The following is a 16365-nucleotide window of genomic DNA, read 5'->3' as shown; positions in this document are numbered from 1 at the left end:
TCGCCGCTGGGGGGGGGGGGGGGGGGGGGAGGTTCCACGATGTGGTGTAAAGCCGTTTAATAGTAACTAAATGAATGTTCGTTAATGGAAATCAGGTTCAGGCCCTTTCTGGGATCATGTCACCGGAGGGGTGGGTGCGGGGAAGATCTCAAACCGAGATCTCGCCAGCGCAAATCCCGTTCTGGCCCTCTCGTGAGATTTAACGGCCGTAAAGGGATTTGCACCCGCAGCCAACAGACCGGCAAAATCGTGCCCACAGTTTAAAATTAATTGACAGGATGTGGTTGTCACTGGCTGTACTGGAATGTGCTGCCCGTCCCTAATTGCCCTTGAACAGAGTGACTTGCTCGGCCATTTCGGAGGGCATTTAAGAGTCAATCACATTTCTGTGGGTCTGGAGTCACGTATAGGCAAAACCGGGTAAGAATTGCAGATTTATTTCCCTAAAGGGCATGAGTGAACCAGATGGGTCTTTTACAAAATTCAACAATGGTTTCCTTGTCATTCTTTGACTTTTGCTTCCCGATTATTATTGAATGCAAATTTTACCATCTGCGCTCGTGGGATTCGAACCGCCGGTTTCCCAGAGTGTTAACCTGGATTACTGTCAAAGCAAAAATACTGTGGATGCTGGAAATCTTAAATAAAAACCGAGAATGCTGGATAAACCGAGCAGGTCTGGCGGCATCGGTGAAGAGAGAAACGGAGTTGACATTTCAAGTTCACATGATCTGTCTCGAAAAGTTAACTCTGTTTCTCCCTTCACAGACGCTGCCAGACCTTCTGAGTTTATCCAGCATTTTCTGTTTTTATCTCTGGATTCCTCATCCAGTGACACTCCCACTAGGTTACTGCCACCCCTTGCTGCCTCGCTTGAGTTCCTTCCAGTCTCTCCATGAAGCCGTTGCCTTATTCTGGGGCACGGGTCCAAATGTGCCAGCCTCCCTGCTGCACCTCAGCCAGGTGAAATGAAATGAAAATCGCTTATTGTCACAAGTAGGCTTCAAATGAAGTTACTGTGAAAAGCCCCTAGTCGCCACATTCCGGCGCCTGTTCGGGGAGGCCGGTACGGGAATTGAACCGTGCTGTTGGCCTGCCTTGGTCTGCTTTCAAAGCCAGCGATTTAGCCCAGTGTGCTGAATCTGGTGGCCACTCTTCATGTGTGAAAACAAACTCTCTCTTCTTAGACAGTCCCTCGGGGTCCAGGGTGACTTGCTGCCAATCTGGTTCAATAGGTTGTGAGATGGCTGATGATTCCAGTGCCGACTGTGCGGACTCTGTCAGATACGAGGCCGGTGATGTTTGAAGGGTCGGGTGGATGGGTTGTTTGGAGGTATGTGTACTCCCTCCAATGCCTCGGGTTCACCTCTGTACATTCCTGGCAAAGTTTCTCAATGTTCCCGGTTGTCTTGCCGAATGGACCTTCTCCCTATTGGTCGGTCTGAGGCCTGCGACTCCCGTGAGTTGGTGGGGCTGTTTGACCTCTTCAGAGATTCTTTGAGGACACCCTCAAAGTGTTTCCGCTGTCCTCCTCGGAGGCTCGTGCCGCCACCGAGTTCCCAGTAGAGCAGTTCCTTCAGGAGTCTGGTGTCAGGCACATGAATGGCATGTCCAGGCCCATGGAACAGGCTTTGAGTGATTTGAGCCTCGATATCGGGCAGATTAGCTAGGGGGAGGATGCTGCTGTTGATCCACCTTTCTTGCCACCAGATTTGGATGATCAAGTGACAGCATCGATTGTACATCTAATGTTTTAGATTTTAATGGCATCAAGAGTTGAGAGAGAAAGCGGGAATATGGCATTGAGATAGAGGATTGCCCATGATCAAAGGGCCACTTGGCCTACTCCTGCTCCTAACTTCTGTGCTTCTATCTCCAGTGAGACTTGGACAACCTACAGGAGGCACCTCAAAGCATTGGAACCAAACAGTCAGGGTTTTGAACCACAGGTGGACCAAGCCCAAGTGTGTCCTTTCCCAGCATCCATCCAAGCATGTTCTTGAAAGAAGACCTATTGAGTGGTGATCAACCTGACTCCCTCCGTATTCTAAGGGCATCAGAGTCAATAATAGTGCCCGTTGCTCATCACACACCATGAGCTCTGAGCAGTATGCAAGTGTAGAACATGGAATATTCCTGTTCCTGATGGCTCAGGAGGTTGGGCATGTCTTTAAATGGCAAGTGTGAAATCAAGGTTCCAACACGAAAGACAACTTCATAACAACTATCTTGTGCTCGTATGAAAAAAGCTGCAATTGACTGTGAGTGTAAGAAGGACCCCCAACAAAAAGGGACAGTTTATTTTGAGTGAGAGGCGAGGGGAGAAAAACAATCGGAAGCTCCAGACTAACATTTGGCAGCACAACGTTGGCAATTCTACAATAATTGCCCCCAACTGACACTTTGATAAATGAGGCAGTCAGAGAGCTGGAGAGTTGTGGCTGGATTCCGAGAAGCAGCAGTCTGTTCTCGACAAGTGGGATAGTGCCTGATTGCCGAGTCCCCAACAGTGGCTGTGTCATCCCAGAAGCTGAGAACAGCCTGTACTTCCTGGATGCCAGCCACGGTGCTACTGCAGTCCCGCTGCAACTTGTGTGCAGACTGCTTTTCGCACAGTTTCCTGTCGCGCCCATCCTCGGCTGGGCGCTCGGCTGGTGGTAGACATCGTGACGTGGAATTTGGAAGTGGTCCTCAGCGTGGGCAGGCGTTGACACCAGCCGGGCTGTTTTCCAAGACATGGGAATTGATGCCATATCATAGAACATGCAGTGCAGAAGGAGGCCATTCGGCCCATCGAGTCTGCACCGACCCACTTAAGCCCTCACTTCCACCCTATCCCTGTAACCCAATAACCCCTCCTAACCTTTATGGACACTAAGGGCAATTTATCACGGCCAATCCACCTAACCTGCACGTCTTTGGACTGTGGGAGGAAACCGGAGCACCCGGAGGAAACCCACGCAGACACGGGGAGAACGTGCAGACTCCGCACAGACAGTGACCCAGCAGGGAATCGAACCTGGGACCCTGGCGCTGTGAAGCCATAGTGCTAGCCACTTGTGCTGCCCACTGTATCCTCGGGATATAGACGCCAAAACCAAAGAGGGCCTCCTGTGAGGTGAATGGTGATGTTTCCCCTCAGATACCTCTCCTCCAAGACCTCTGCATCCCTCCAAATCTGACTTCTTGAGTATCCCGATTTCCATCACTTCACCATTGGTTGTGGTGTCTTCAGTTGCCTGGGCTTCAAACTCTGGAATTCCCTCCCCAAGACTCTCCACATCTCGAGCTCTATCCCTTCATTAAGACATCCTGGAAACCCACCTGTTTGGTCAAATATTTGATCATGTGCTTTAATATCTCATTCTGTGGTTTTGCGTGAAATTTTGGTTGATGATGTATTAAAATTCCAACTGAGTAATATGCTAATGAAGTGATGCAATGTCATGATCTTGCTTACACTTGTACAAACTCCTGGCTGAGATGTAGTCACCGTTAGAGATGTTCAAATAAAGTTGACAATTTACTTACCTCAGCAGGTGATTTAAATTTTCTATGTCAGCACAACGAGATGAAGAATACGATAAAGTAAAGTCGCCATAGTCCCAGATTGACCATAGGCGGTTTCCCTCTTTGAGGGGGAGAGATGACTGGTGGTAATTTAACCTGAGGATCACCACCTCTCAGGCGAGGGGCAAAATTGAGAAGGAATATTCATGAATACTCTTAGCCGGTACGGGAATTGAACCCGCACTGTTGGCCTCGCTCTGCATCATGAACCAGCTGTTAAGTCAACTGAGCTAAACCATGTGAGCTCCTCATGAGAAGAAGACTGAGAACTCAACTCCCGACAAGCTGACAACTTGGACACATTGAGGGAGGAAAGAGGGTGAATATCGTTCCAGCCAGATGTGGAACCAGGACTGATGTCGCAAAGCACGCGACATGTCCAACCTCCAGCCAGAGAGCCAGTTTGGATCCGAGATCAAGTTCCCTGGTGGACAAGTGGTGGAACAGAAACCACATTCGCAGTTCTACACCATCCAGATAACAGTGAGATGGAACAGGCATGCACGAGCTGCCACAAAGAAGCTACCTTCTATACAGTCCGAAGCAGACACCTACCAGGCCGAATACACTGGAGATGTTGCATTCATCGACCAATCGAGATGACCACCATGTGGGTGAACCTGAGTCATCTGTCAATTCTCCTTCTGCTCAGCAGAGTTTGAGAGGTCACCATCAGGACTAAAATCTCCAATCTTCTCCAAAGGTGCCGAGGACCCATTCGGGTAGACTTGTGAAACCGCCAGTGCGGTTGTCCCTGTGAAAAAGAAATGAAAGTCAGAGACTTGGGGAGATATGGGACAATGGGTGAGAATTAGAAACTTGGGGGTGAAATGTTGTTTCAATGGTGAACTCTAACCATGTTGATAGTAGGGAAGATGCTGGAATCTATCATCAAGGAAGAAATAGTGAGGCATCTGGATGGAAATTGTCCCATTGGGCAGACGCAGCATGGGTTCATAAAGGGCAGGTCATGCCTAACTAATTTAGTGGATTTTTTTGAGGACATTAGCAGTGCGGTAGATAATGGGGAGCCAATGGATGTGGTATATCTGGATTTCCAGAAAGCCTTTGACAAGGTGCCACACAAAGGTTGCTGCATAAGATAAAGATGCATGGCATTAAAGGGAAAGTAGTAGCATGGATAGAGGATTGGTTAATGAATAGAAAGCAAAGAGTGGGGATTAATGGTGTTTCTCTGGTTGGCAATCAGTAGCTAGTGGTGTCCCTCAGGGATCAGTGTTGGACCCACAACTGTTCACAATTTACATAGATGATTTGGAGTTGGGGACCAAGGGCAATGTGTCCAAGTTTGCAGATGACACTAAGATAAGTGATAAAGCAAAAAGTGCAGAGGATACTGGAAGTCTGCAGAGGGATTTGGATAGGCTAAGTGAATGGGCTAGGGTCTGGCAGATGGAATACAATGTTGACAAATGTGAGGTTATCCATTTTGGTAGGAATAACAGCAAAAGGGATTATTATTTAAATGATAAAATATTAAAACATGCTGCTGTGCAGAGAGACCTGGGTGTGCTAGTGCATGAGTCGCAAAATGTTGGTTTACAGGTACAACAGGTGATTAAGAAGGCAAATGGAATTTTGTCCTTCATTGCTAAAGGGATGGAGTTTAAGACTAGGGAGGTTATGCTGCAATTGTATAAGGTGTTACTGAGGCCACACCTGGTATATTGTGTTCAGTTTTGGTCTCCTTACTTGAGAAAGGACGTACTGGCACTGGAGGGTGTGCAGAGGAGATTCACTAGGTTAATCCCAGAGCTGAAGGGGTTGGATTACGAGGAGAGGTTGAGTAGGCTGGGACTGTACTCGTTGGAATTTAGAAGGATGAGGGGGGATCTGATAGAAACATATAAGATTATGAAGGGAATAGATAGGATAGATGCGGGCAGGTTGTTTCCACTGGCGGGTGAAAGCAGAACTAGGGGGCATAGCCTCAAAATAAGGGGAATTAGATTTAGGACTGAGTTTAGGAGGAATTTCTTCACCCAAAGGGTTGTGAATCTATGGAATTTCTTACCCAGTGAAGCAGTAGAGGCTCCTTCATTAAATGTTTTTAAGATAAAGATAGATAGTTTTTTGAAGAATAAAGGGATTAAGGGTTATGGTGTTCGTGCCGGAAAGTGGAGCTGAGTCTACAAAAGATCAGCCATGATCTCATTGAATGGTGGAGCAGGCTCGAGGGGCCAGATGGCTTACTCCTGCTCCTGGTTCTTATGTGATATGCGAATGGGACACAGTCTACATCATCACAAGACATGATGCATTGTTTCTTGACCTTGCATTCTCTTGTCCAAACTTGTGGTTTAGATACTGCCCTCCATTTGAGGTTTTCCAATAAAGTTCACGTTCTCCTTATATTGGACATTAGGACTTCGGTGCAAGAGTAGGCCGCTCTCCCCTCCGAGCCTGCACCGCCATTCAATAAAATCGTGGCTGATTGGGTTATGGTCTACTTTGTCATCTGTGGTGCATAACCCTTAACTTTTGTCAAACCTCTGTCTCAGTCAGCCTTTGAATAAATTGGGTGGCCCAGCCTCCACTGGTCTCCAGGGACGATACCCTTTCAGAGAAAAAACAAAATCTCACCACCATTCTTAACCTGTGTCCCCTGGTGCTGGTCTCAAAAGAAAACATCCCCACGGCATCTACCCTATCAAATCCCCTCAGGATTGTAGATCAGTAAGATCACTCTCATTCTTTTAAACTTTGATGGGTCCAGGCCCAATATGTCCAATCTTTCTTCATAAGATAAGCCCCTATCCCAGGAACGAGGCAAGTGAACTTTCGCTGAACTACGACTACTATTAAGGCAATTGTATATATTTTTCAAATGAGGAGAACAAAAATGTGCACAGTATCCCAGGTGTGGTCCCAGCAAGGCCCTGACCTCAGCTAACTCTGTAAATATTCTGCATTTGCACAAGGCCAAGAATATTGGGGAAGCAGTGGCATAGGGGTATTGTCGCTGGTCTAGTAATCCAGAGATCCACAATCATGCCCTGGACGGGATTGATTCCCACCGTGGCAGATGGTGAAATTCGAATTCAACAAAAAATCTGGGATTAGAAGTCTAAAGGTGACCATGAAACCATTGCCAATTGTTGCAAAAATCCATCTGATACCCTTCAGGGAAAGAAATCTGACGTCCTTACCTGGTCTGGCCTACATGTGTCTCCAGAGCCAGGAAAATTTGGTTGACTCTTCAATGCTCTCAGGGATTGATAACCAATGCTGCCCAGCCACCGACGTCCACATCCCAGGAATGAATTTTTTAAAAAGTGAAAGCTAACAGTCTGCGAATCAAATGTGAGAAATTTTACTCTATCAAAGGCCTTTCCAGAAATGCAAATTGTCGCAATTGTTGCTGTTTGCGATATGTTGATGAACTTGTGCGAATGGGATCCTTTGAAATTTTAGATTCTTGGGAATGTGATTTTGTCGATGGGTTGTGAGTTGGGGAGAAAGCCAGACATTCTCCTATCTTTACTTGAAAGAGGAATTTCAGTGATGAAAAATGGCAAATGCTCTTATTAATGGTGGGGGATGGATGGGGAGGGGTTGATGATGGGGGATGGATGGGGAGGGGTTGATGTTGGGGGATGGATGGGGAGGGGTTGATGATGGGGGATGGATGGGAAAGGGGTTGATGATGGGGGATGGATGGGGAGGGGTTGATGATGGGGGATGGATGGGGAGGGGTTGATGATGGGGGATGGATGGGGAGGGGTTGATGATGGGCGGTGGATGGGGAAGGTGTTCATGATGGGGGATGGATGGGGAGGGGTTGATGATGGGGGATGGATGGGGAGGGGTTGATGATGGGGGATGGATGGGGAGTGGTTGATGATGGGAGATGGATGGGGAGGGGTTGATGATGGGGGATGGATGGGGAGGGGTTGATGATGGGAGATGGATGGGGAGGGGTTGATGATGGGGGATGGATGGGGAGGGGTTGATGATGGGGGATGGATGGGGAGGGATTGATGATGGGGGATGGATGGGGAAGGGGTTGATGATGGGAGATGGATGGGGAGGGGTTGCTGATGGTGGATGAATGGGGTGGGGTTGATGATGGGGGATGGATGGGGAGGGGTTGATGATGGGGGATGGATGGGGAGGGGTTGATGGGGGATGGATGGGGAGGGGTTGATGATGGGAGATGGATGGGGAGGGGTTGATGATGGGGGATGGATGGGGAGTGGTTGATGATGGGAGATGGATGGGGAGGGGTTGATGATGGGGGATGGATGGGGAGGGGTTGATGATGGGGGATGAATGGGGAGGGGTTGATGATGGGGGATGGTTGGGGAGGGGTTGATGATGGGAGATGGATGGGAAGGGGTTGATGGGGGATGGATGGGGAGGGTTGATGATGGGAGATGGATGGGGAAGGGGTTGATGATGGGGGAAGGATGGGGAGGGGTTGATGATGGGAGATGGATGGGGAAGTGGTTGATGATGGGGGCTGGATGGGGAGGGGTTGATGATGGGAGATGGATGGGGAAGGGGTTGATGATGGGGGATGGATGGGGAGGGGTTGATGATGGGGGATGGATGGGGAGGGGTTGATGATGGGGGATGGATGGGGAGGGGTTGATGATGGGGGATGGATGGGGAGGGGTTGATGATGGGGGATGGATGGGGAAAGGGTTGATGATGGGGGATGGATGGGGAGGGGTTGATGATGGGGGATGGATGGGGAGGGGTTGATGATGGGGGATGGATGGGGAGGGGTTGATGATGGGGGATGGATGGGGAAAGGGTTGATGATGGGGGATGGATGGGGAAGGGGTATTGAAGTCTTTGCTGAGGGTTGGTTGGACTGACTTGCTGAAGATTGTGTTTTCTGACAGGTGATCATCGAGTCGTGCAGCTTCACTTGAAGTCCAAGGAGACGGGCATGACCTTTGCCAGCACCAGCTTTGTGTTCTACAACTGCAGTGTCCACCATTCGTAAGTTTGTTTGGACCTTACTTCTAATTGTTGCTCCTTCAGCATCAGTCCTTCAGTGCAATGGGCCATTAGTGCATTTTGCTGACAGCCATGTATTTTGTTTCCTGTGGGTTCATTCTGACTGACCCAATGGAAATAAATGTATATCTCCTCTTAACCTTAAGTGTTGTAACGAATAACCGCCCTATCAGCTGGTTTAAGCGTGATTACGGCCCTGAAAGGTGAGTTTGCCATTAATCAGTCTGCCAATCTTTCCTTTACTTCACACTATTTTCCAAGGAAAGAGTGCAGCGGTAGTCAGGAATTTTGATGGAATATTCTTCACTTGCCTGGTTGAGTGCACCTCTGACATCACCCATAACAGAGCAGCCCAATTGGCACCCCATCCACCACCTTGGACATTAACTTCCTGCACCAGCTCACAGTGGCAGCAGTGTGTACCATCCACACGATGCACTACACATACTTAGCACCATCTAACCCCTGACCCCCACCATCGAGAAGGACTAAGGGAGTCGGTGCATGGGGACACCTGCGAGTTCCCATCAACGACACACACCAACCGGACTGGGAGTTATATCACTGTTCCTTCACTTTCGCTGGGCCAAAATCCTGGAACTCCCTCCCTCACAGCACTGTGGGTGTACCTACACCACATGGACTGCGGCGGTACAGGAAGGCAGCTCACCAGCGCCTTCTCAAGGGCAATTGGGGGTGGGCAATGAAGCTGGCCAAGACAGCAAAACCCACGCGCTATGACCGAATGTGAAAGAAAGAATAAAGATACCTGACTACACCTATAGCGAACAGCAATCTTCAGTTCAATTGACCATCTTGAGGTACATCATTGCTGATGGAAGCTCAAAGGCTCCTGGTTGCAAGAGAGGCTCCAACTGAGATCAGGAATCAACGTGATAACGGCAACTAATCTTCATGTAGATTTTGAGATTGATCACGCAACAAGAAAATCAGCTCCTAAATTTGACTTTTATTTTCTTTTTTTAATTGAAGAAATCAGACCTCGAAGGAAAGAATAATAGAAAATATTTTAATAAAGTATTGCATGGAAATTCATTTTTCTCTTAGTTGCTCGTTAAGATGAAAATTGCTGTAAATGATTAATTATTTTATTACTGTGCCTGCACTGCAGCAGTCTTTACATGATCGAGTTAGTCTATAAAACGTTGAATAAAAGATTAAATAAATGGTCTGCAATTAGTGATGCCAATTTGGCAAAGCAGACAGAGCCTGAAATTGTGCTGATATCTCCCCTCTCCCCCTCCCTCCCTCTCCCCTCCCTTCCTCCCTCCCTCCTTACCTCCCTCCCTCCTTACCTCCCTTCCCAATATTGTAGGTCCGGCAGATTGGCAGATTTCCTATGGAATTTTCTGGCTTAACTGTTGATGCTCTTGGTTTAAATGGATTGACCAACGAATGGTTAAAACACAGAAGGTGGCCATTCGACCCACCCCGTCCCTGCTGGTTATCGTAGCTCACTCAGTCCCACTCCCCCACCTTTTCCTCACGGCCCTGCAGCTTTTCTCCTATTCAGGCAATTATCCAATTTCCTTTCAAAAGCCATGATTGGATCCCCCCCAAACCACAATCTCAGGCCGTCCGTTCCAGATCCTTCCCACTCTCTGATTAAAAAAAGATTTTCCTCGTCGCACTTGCTTCTTTGGTCAATAACTTCTCAATAACTTCAAATGAGTGTCCTTTTGATTCCTCCGCAAGTGGGAAAAGTCTCTCCCTATCTGGGCTTTCCAGAACCCACATGATTTTGAAAACCTCAATCAAATCTCCTCTCAACCTTCTCTCCCCTAAGGAGGACAGCCCCAGCTTCTTCTAAATACCCACCGAACTGAAGTCTCCCATTTCTGGGACCACTCTCATGTCTCTATTTTTGTTGCACCCTCACATCCTTCCTCACGTGCTGCACCCAGATTTGGACACAGTGGGCGGGATTCTCCCGTAGTCGGTGGGGCGGGGGGTCCTGGCGGGACGGAGTGGCGTGAACCACTCCGGCGTCGGGCTGCCCCAAAGGTGCGGAGGATTGGGCTAGGCCTACGCCGGAGTGGTTTGCCCCCCGCTGGCCGGCGGGATAGGGGCTTGGCGCCATGCCAACCGGCACCGGAGGGCCTCCGCCGGCTGGCGCGAGTCGGCGCGTGCACAGGAGCGCCAGCGCGTGCTGGCATCATCCCCGCGCATGTGCGGGAGGGTTCGTCTCCGCACCGTCATCGCGGAGGACCACAGCGCCGATGCGGAGAAATAGAGTGCCCCCACCGCACAGGCCCGCCCGTGGATCGGTGGGCCCCGACCCTGGGCCAGGCCACCGTGGGGCACCTCCCGGGGCCAGATGCCCCCGCGATCCCCAGGAACCCCGGAGACCGCCCGTGCCACCAGGTCCCGCCGGCGGGACTGGCTACAGATGGGCGGGACTTCGGCCCATCGCGAGACGGAGAATTCGGGCAGCCCCGGCGCCCATTGAGTCGGGCCGGACCCCGCCATTCTCCGAGCCGGGCGGCGTGACTCACGCCCGGCCGGATTTTGGGGAGCGGGAGAATTGGGGGGACGGCGGGATTCACGGCGACCCCCCCGGCGATTCTCCCACCCAGTGGGGGGTCGGAGAATCCCGCCCAGTATTCCTGTTGAGGCCACACCAGTGTTTTATAAATGTTGACCATAACGTGCTCATTTCTGTATCCCGTTCCTCTGTTTACGAGATCCTGGATCCCCTAAGCCTCTTTAACCACTTGGCCAAACTGCCCTGCCCAATAAATTAATTCAGTAATTAATTGGACAATTATCAATGGGTTGTACACTTGTGCTCCAGGTCTCTCTGCTGTCGCTGCACTCTTTGGACCTGAAATGTGGAAATGAGGGGATGGACTCTAAACATGTCCATGCAACATTTCCCTGCTGGCCATTTTGACAGAGATGTTAACCCACTTAGAAGTCATGTGTTTAGAACTTTTGTTATAAAGCATGGTGAATGATTGAGTCAAGCTCCCATATCTGGGCAGCCCTCATTCTGGCTGCTCATCCATCTGCAATTTTAATTGCTCCACCATGGTAGCACAGTGGTTAGCACTGTTGCTTCACAGTGCCAGGGTCCCAGGTTCGATTCCCGGCCTGGGTCACTGTCTGTGCGGAGTCTGCACGTTCCCCCCCGTGTCTGCGTGGGTTTCCTCCGGGTGCTCCGGTTTCCTCCCACAAGTCCCGAAAGACGCGTTGTTAGGTAATTTGGACATTCTGAATTCTCCCTCTGTGTACCCGAACAGGCGCCGGAGTGTGGCGACTAGGGGCTTTTCACAGTAACTTCATTGCAGTGTTAATGTAAGCCTACTTGTGACAATAATAAAGATTATTACATTAGCGGCACTGCCTTCAGTCCTCTAGGTCCAAAACACAGGAATACCCTCCCTAAATGTTTCCACCTTTCTATATCTCTGTCCCCCTTTTAAGGCATTCCCAACAACCTCTTTGATCAAATTTTTCCTGACCTGTCCTAGTATTTTACTCTGCAGTTCAGCCTAAAATGTAATTAGTGCCCCACTTGGAAGGTTTGTATCATTACAGGTTGTTGTTATCCTGTGCTCAGATGAGCTCTAGTTTCTAAAGTACTGTAATATTTCTCGGTTTACCAGTTGGGTAAAATAACGTTTATTTACATGCAACCACAACGCAGAGGTTCACGGCCTCATGGCGGTAAATCAGCTTCCAGGATTGAACTGATACAGAAACCCCGCTTACTGGGGTGATCCCCCAACCTGGTCCCTGATTGGTTACCTGGGCCACGTGACCCTTTTGGCACATTGACCCAGAAAGGGGACAAACATCACAGAGACCATCTGTTTCTAAAAACATGGTGCCTCTCATTCTCTCCTCTCGGGCGTATTTTTCTGGACATGCACGTCACCTTCACTCCCTTCCCAAAATCAATAGTCCTCAAGTGTGAGGCTTGGCAAGCTATTTGGCACTGGGATGAATCCGGATCCTATCCTTACTCTGCACGTCAAGTGCATTTACAGGATGCACTGCAGGTAGTTATCTAGGCTTCTTTGTCAGTGTCTCCCTAACGTGTGACAGCCACCACTTCGAAAGATGAGGGCATGGGAACGCCCCCACCTCCGAGTCACACACTATCCTGACTTGGAAAATACATTCGCCATTCCTTCATTGCCACTGAGAGTATAGATTGCAGCAGGTCAAGAAGGTCTATCATTACCTTCTTAGGCACATCTCGAGGTGGCAATAAAGTCTCCCCTGCCCATAATGAAAATCATTGCAAAAATGAATTTTTAAAACCCCACTTCGGATCCAATTCTGTGGAACCTTGGCTGATTTGTCTTCACGCCCTCAAAACCCATCCCCAGCCGAGGGATGCAGAGGTCAGTTCCAAATTCTGTGACCGAGAGGGACCAGGGCGGCAGACACATGGGAACACCACAGCCTGCAACTTCACCTCCAAGCCACACATCGTCCTGACCTGGAACAGTATCGCCGTTCCTTCACTGCCGCCAGCTCAAAACCCTGGAAACGCCTTCCTCACAGCACTGTGGGTTCACCTACACCACACGGACAGCGTCTCAACACCAGCTTCTCAAGGGCAATTCGGGATGGACAATAAATGCTGGCCTCGTCAGCGATGCTCAAATCCCAAGAATAAATAAAAGTATTCCTCCAAACAGTACCCTGACTGTGATCAACTGATTCAGTTAACGTCAGTGTATTTATCTTTTATTTATTTGTGCGAAGGGTGATAATGGTTGGCTCCAGAGAAGTTTTGTTTGATGCAACAGGCAGCTCACTCCTGGCTGGAGATCAGCGGGAGGGGGTGGTATATTCATTGCTATAATTTAATTTGCAATCAAGGAAATCCACAGTATCATCAAAATAGTGCAACGCAAGGGGCCATTCAGTCCATCATCTCTGTGGCAGCTCATTCAAACAGTAATCCAATTAACCCGCCCCCCCTACTTCCTTCCTGTATTCCTCCAGTTTTTTTTTCTCCTTTAAGTATTTATCTACTTTTTGTACGTTACTATTGAATCTGCTCCCATCATTCCGTGAGGCAGGGCATTTCAGACCTTACACACTTATTCTGTAAAAACAAACTTTATCCACATGTCGCCTCTGGTTCTTCCACCATAAACCTGTGCCCTCTCGTTACAAAATCACAGAATCTTTTACAGTGCAGATGAAGACCATTCGACCTCTCGAGCTTGCACTGGCTCCCTGAAGAGCATTTTGCCTAGTCCCATTCCCTTCCCCTAACCCCGCAACTTTACACATTCTTCCTTTTCAGATAGCAATCCAATTCCCTTTTGAATACCCCGATCAAATCTGCCTGCACGCCCCCCTCAGCAAGTTCATTCCAGACTCCAACCATCCCCAGGTGAAAAAAGAACTTCCTAACATCACTTTTCCTCCTTTTGCCCAGTATTCTGAATCTGTGCCCTCTTGGGCATGATTCTCTCTTTTGAGTGGGAATAATTTCTCACTATTACCCTGTCCATACCCCTCAGGATATTGAATATCTCGACCAAGTCTCCTCTCAGCTTTCCTTTCTCCAAGGAATATAGTCCCAACCTCTCTGATCCATCCTAGTAGCTAACGTGTTTTATCCCTGGAATCATTCTCGTGAATTTCCTCTGTACACTCTCCGATTCCTTCACACCCCTTCCTCAAGTATGGCATCCAGAACTGGAAGCAGTCTGCAGATGAGGCCTAACTAGGGTCTTACACAAGTTCAACAAAACCTCCTTACTCTTGTACTCAATGCCCCTGTTAATAAAGCCTAAGATATGAGATGCTTCATTAACTGCTCTCTGAACATACCCTGCCATCTTCAATGATTTATTTACATGTAGACTAAGATGTTTCTGTTCCTGCACCTCCTTTTGCGTTTCTCCCGTTATTTTATACTGTCTTTCCATATTCTTCTTGCCAAATGAATCATCTCACACTTCTCTGCATTGAACTTCATCTGCCGCTTGTCTGCCCAATCCACCAATGTGCTTGCCCCTTTGAAGTTCAAGACTATCCTTATCACAGTTGATAATGTTTGCAAACTTTGTGTCATCTGAAAATGCTGAAATGATATCCTGAACATCACAGTCTAAGTCACTAATGTATATCAGGAAATGTTACTCATGCTTCACTCGTTTGCAGCAGTTTCTTCCTATTTAGTGTATCTAAACCCTTCATGATTTTAAGCACCTCCATCAAATCTGTTCTTAACCTTCTCTGCTCTCCAAAAAGCACCCCAGCTTCTCCAGTGTGGAGCTCTTATCTAATCTGGGCTGGTCCTTAAAGACCTGCGATAAGAAGTGTGAAACTCTTGGAACAGAAGGCGATGTAGATTCAGCCCAAGACATTTACAATTGGAACAGCATGAGCTGTGAAACGCGGATCCTTCATTATCTCTTCTTGGCAGACTCCCTCTGCTGGTACAATGTGTGTATGGTGGCCTCAAGTAGACAAAATGTACTATGCAATTTTTAATGCACCGCAAGAGCCATAAAAACTTGCAGTAGAGAAAGAGGGCAGTCAATGCAGGTGGCCCTTTGAAAGAGCAGTCAGGCTTATCCTCACAACTCCATTCCTCATGAATTCCTGGTCCTCCAAGTACTTGCCCAACGCACCTTTAAAATTATTTATGGAATCAGCTTTCACCAGCCTTTCAGGGGGAGCATTCCAGATCATGAAAACTCTGAGTGGAAAACCCTCCCCTCTTTTCCCTTCGAGATCTTACGCTGGTGATTTTAAATTCATGACCGATGGTGATTAACCACCAGAGGGAATTAATTTTTCTCTGTCTACTCAATCAAAAATGTCTTGCTGTTTGAGAGAGCAATGGAAGATTAATCAGAGTTTTGTTGTGTTATGCTGCTTCGGATAACACAGGCTGCTAGTTAATGCAGTCTTAACTAAAGGGTGCTCCAGACTCTGAAATGAGTTCAACGTGTTTATTGAACTATCAACACAGTTCTCAAATGAGTTCGACTCTCTGCTAATCTAACTGTAGTAACTCAGTCTAACTGTATCAGCTTGCTCTAAGCCACGTGCTGGGTGTGATGTTGCTGATCAACCCTGTCTAACTCTCTAGATGTCTGTCTGTGATAAGAGGCAGGGTGTGAGTGCCTCATCCCTTTTATAGTGTTTATGTCACGCCCCCTTGTGGTGATGCCACCTCTGAGCGTCCTGACTGCCCATTGGTTGTGTCCTATTCTGAGTGTTCATTGGTTGCATGTTTGCATATCATGACAAGTTTAATTCCCATTTGCTGAGGGATTGAATTGTACTTGTAACTTTCTGTTTCAAGGGCAGAAGAGACTTGTTTGAATAACTGGCTTGATTTTTGATCTCTTTAATGTATGGTAACTCAACATTTCATGATGGTTTAACTGGGTTCCACCAAGCTGAAAGGGGCCTGAAATTAAACATTTGTAGACTGTGCAATGCCCTGTGCAGAGTCATGTGATTGCCGGTTTTGTCTCCCCAGGTGCCTGTCATGTGTGAACAGCCCCTATCAATGCCACTGGTGCAAATATCGACACATGTGTACACATGACCCACGGACGTGCTCCTTCCAGGAGGGGCGGGTCAATATTTCGGAGGTAAGGAAATTTTCCATTTTTCTTCCCTCCCCCCACACAGCTGCCTGGACCAGCTAAATGCATATGGGCTGAAAATCTACGGGCACACGAGAATGAGAGCGTGAGATGGGGGGCAACTGAGTCCTTCCAATTTTCTCTGGAACTCTTTTCAGCAAATAGTCATTTGAGGCTTGGCCTGTGGACATTTTCAAGATGGATGTCA

General features: G+C 48.3%; 1 protein-coding gene across 4 annotated transcripts in view; it reads left to right on the top strand.

Moving 5' to 3' along the window:
• The window catches only part of plxna4 (plexin A4), a 776634-nt gene that overhangs the window by 539086 nt on the left and 221183 nt on the right, over positions 1 to 16365 (top strand). For all 4 annotated transcript variants that reach the window (XM_072471113.1, XM_072471112.1, XM_072471111.1 and 1 more), the window contains exons 8-9: positions 8442 to 8541; positions 16049 to 16163. In XM_072471113.1, the coding sequence (XP_072327214.1) occupies positions 8442 to 8541; positions 16049 to 16163 (215 nt within the window). The remainder of the gene's footprint in view (positions 1 to 8441; positions 8542 to 16048; positions 16164 to 16365) is intronic.

This window comes from Scyliorhinus torazame, chromosome 13 (assembly GCF_047496885.1).
Source record: "Scyliorhinus torazame isolate Kashiwa2021f chromosome 13, sScyTor2.1, whole genome shotgun sequence".
NCBI lineage: Eukaryota > Metazoa > Chordata > Chondrichthyes > Carcharhiniformes > Scyliorhinidae > Scyliorhinus > Scyliorhinus torazame.
This window is presented reverse-complemented; position numbering and strand designations above follow the sequence as displayed.